The 1,670-nt window shown below is 57.8% G+C and overlaps 1 protein-coding gene across 1 annotated transcript in view; it reads left to right on the forward strand.

Moving 5' to 3' along the window:
• WSCD2 (WSC domain containing 2) overlaps positions 1 to 1,670 on the forward strand; it is a 19,685-nt gene that overhangs the window by 9,380 nt on the left and 8,635 nt on the right. The window contains exon 6 of the mRNA XM_009880369.1: positions 1,364 to 1,485. Coding sequence (XP_009878671.1) covers positions 1,364 to 1,485 — 122 coding nt within the window. The remainder of the gene's footprint in view (positions 1 to 1,363; positions 1,486 to 1,670) is intronic.

The following is a 1,670-nucleotide window of genomic DNA, read 5'->3' on the forward strand; positions in this document are numbered from 1 at the left end:
GGTCTATGGATGGGGTAGTTTTGCTCCTGCGAACCATAAGGATCCCCCAGCAGGGATGGCCACCGACTGGGGCTGGGTGGGGTGGGGAGCCCCAAGGACCCCACCAGGAATTCAGGGCATGACAGAATCATTCAGGTTGAAAAGACCTTGAAGATCATTGAGTCCAACCGTTACCCCAGCACTGCCCAGTCCACCACTAACCCACGTCCCTCAGCGCCACATCTGCCCGTCTTTTAAATCCCTCTGGGGATGGTGCCTCCACCTCTTCCCTGGGCAGCCTCTTCCAATGCTTAACAACCCTTTCGGTGAAGAATTTTTTTCTAATATCCATCCTAAACCTCTCCTGGTGCAACTTGAGGCCATTTCCTCTTGTCCTATCTCTTGTTACTTGGGAGAAGAGGTCAGCATCTCCCTTGCTCCAGCCTCCTGTCAGGGAGCTGTAGAGAGCGAGAAGGTCTCCCCTCAGCCTCCTCTTCTCCAGGCTGAACACCCCCAGGTCCCTCAGCCGCTCCTCATCAGATGTGTCCTCCAGACCCCTCACCAGCTCCCTTGCCCTTCTCTGGACACGCTCCAACACCTCAACGTCCTTGTCGTGAGGGGCCCAAAACTGAACACAGTATCTGAGTATTTTGGGAGACTTTGGATGAAGATCCCTTTCCTGGTGGCCAAACAGGGTCGTCATCATGTTCCATGTGTGCTGCCGATGGAGCTGGCTGCTGGATGAAGGATGTGCGGGAGCTCCAGAAGGAGCCAAGGATGCTCCCAATTAGGCAGCACTATAATTACCCACATTTGTTGCTTTTTTTTCCTTGTCCCCAAGCAATGGGAAAGAGGGTGGTGGCGTTCAGAGCTCCCACCGTGAGTCACCCGGTGGAGGAGCAGCCCCGGAGAGGGGCCGAGGGTGCTGGGTGACATGTAGCGGCACGCGAGGACCTGGGATGGGAACCCTCAGGGCACCGATGCCGGGGAAGGGGACCAGCCCCGGCCCTGCTCTCCTCACTGGCTCCATCCCCCCCACCGCACTGGGATCACTGAGCTGATAAAAATAGGGAGGAAAAAATTAAATCTGACTTTGCTGCCGGGAGCTTCTGCTCTCGTTTTGCAGCGTAAGCAGCCGGGCGAGCTTGTTAAACGTGGCTTCGTGGCCGGAGGGTGAGGAGAGCTGGAGAAAAGCAGCCGCTGTGCCGATGGGCGGCTGGAGAGGAGCGGTGGAGGACGGGGATGGGGACACCGGGGCACGCAGAGGCTCCCGAGGTTGGGGCGTGCGGGTTGGCAGTGGCATCATTATTTGGGATGCAGCCGCTGCTCCTGGCGGCCGGGCCGGCATCACTCTCAGCGCCGCGGTGGCCTCTCTCCCTCGCAGACGGCAGCGCAATATTTCGGGGGTGTTTCCGCCGGCCGGACAACGTCTCCATCGCCCTGCCCGTCAGCCAGCTCATGCTCAACATGTCGGTGGACAAATGCGTGGACTTCTGCACTGAGAAGGTACCGGGGGACTAGGGGGGTGTGTGCAGGTCAACAGCTTCATCATCATCATCACGCCGGGTGAATTTTGATGTGATTTAGTGTCGTAATTATACGTATCCAAATTGCAAAGGATCAAATTGATTGTCGGTGTCTCTGCCACAGGGAGGGAATGGACAGCGTGTCCCCACAGAGGTAGCCCCCGC

This window comes from Charadrius vociferus, unplaced genomic scaffold (assembly GCF_000708025.1).
Source record: "Charadrius vociferus isolate BGI_N301 unplaced genomic scaffold, ASM70802v2 scaffold332, whole genome shotgun sequence".
Classification (NCBI taxonomy): Eukaryota; Metazoa; Chordata; class Aves; order Charadriiformes; family Charadriidae; genus Charadrius; species Charadrius vociferus.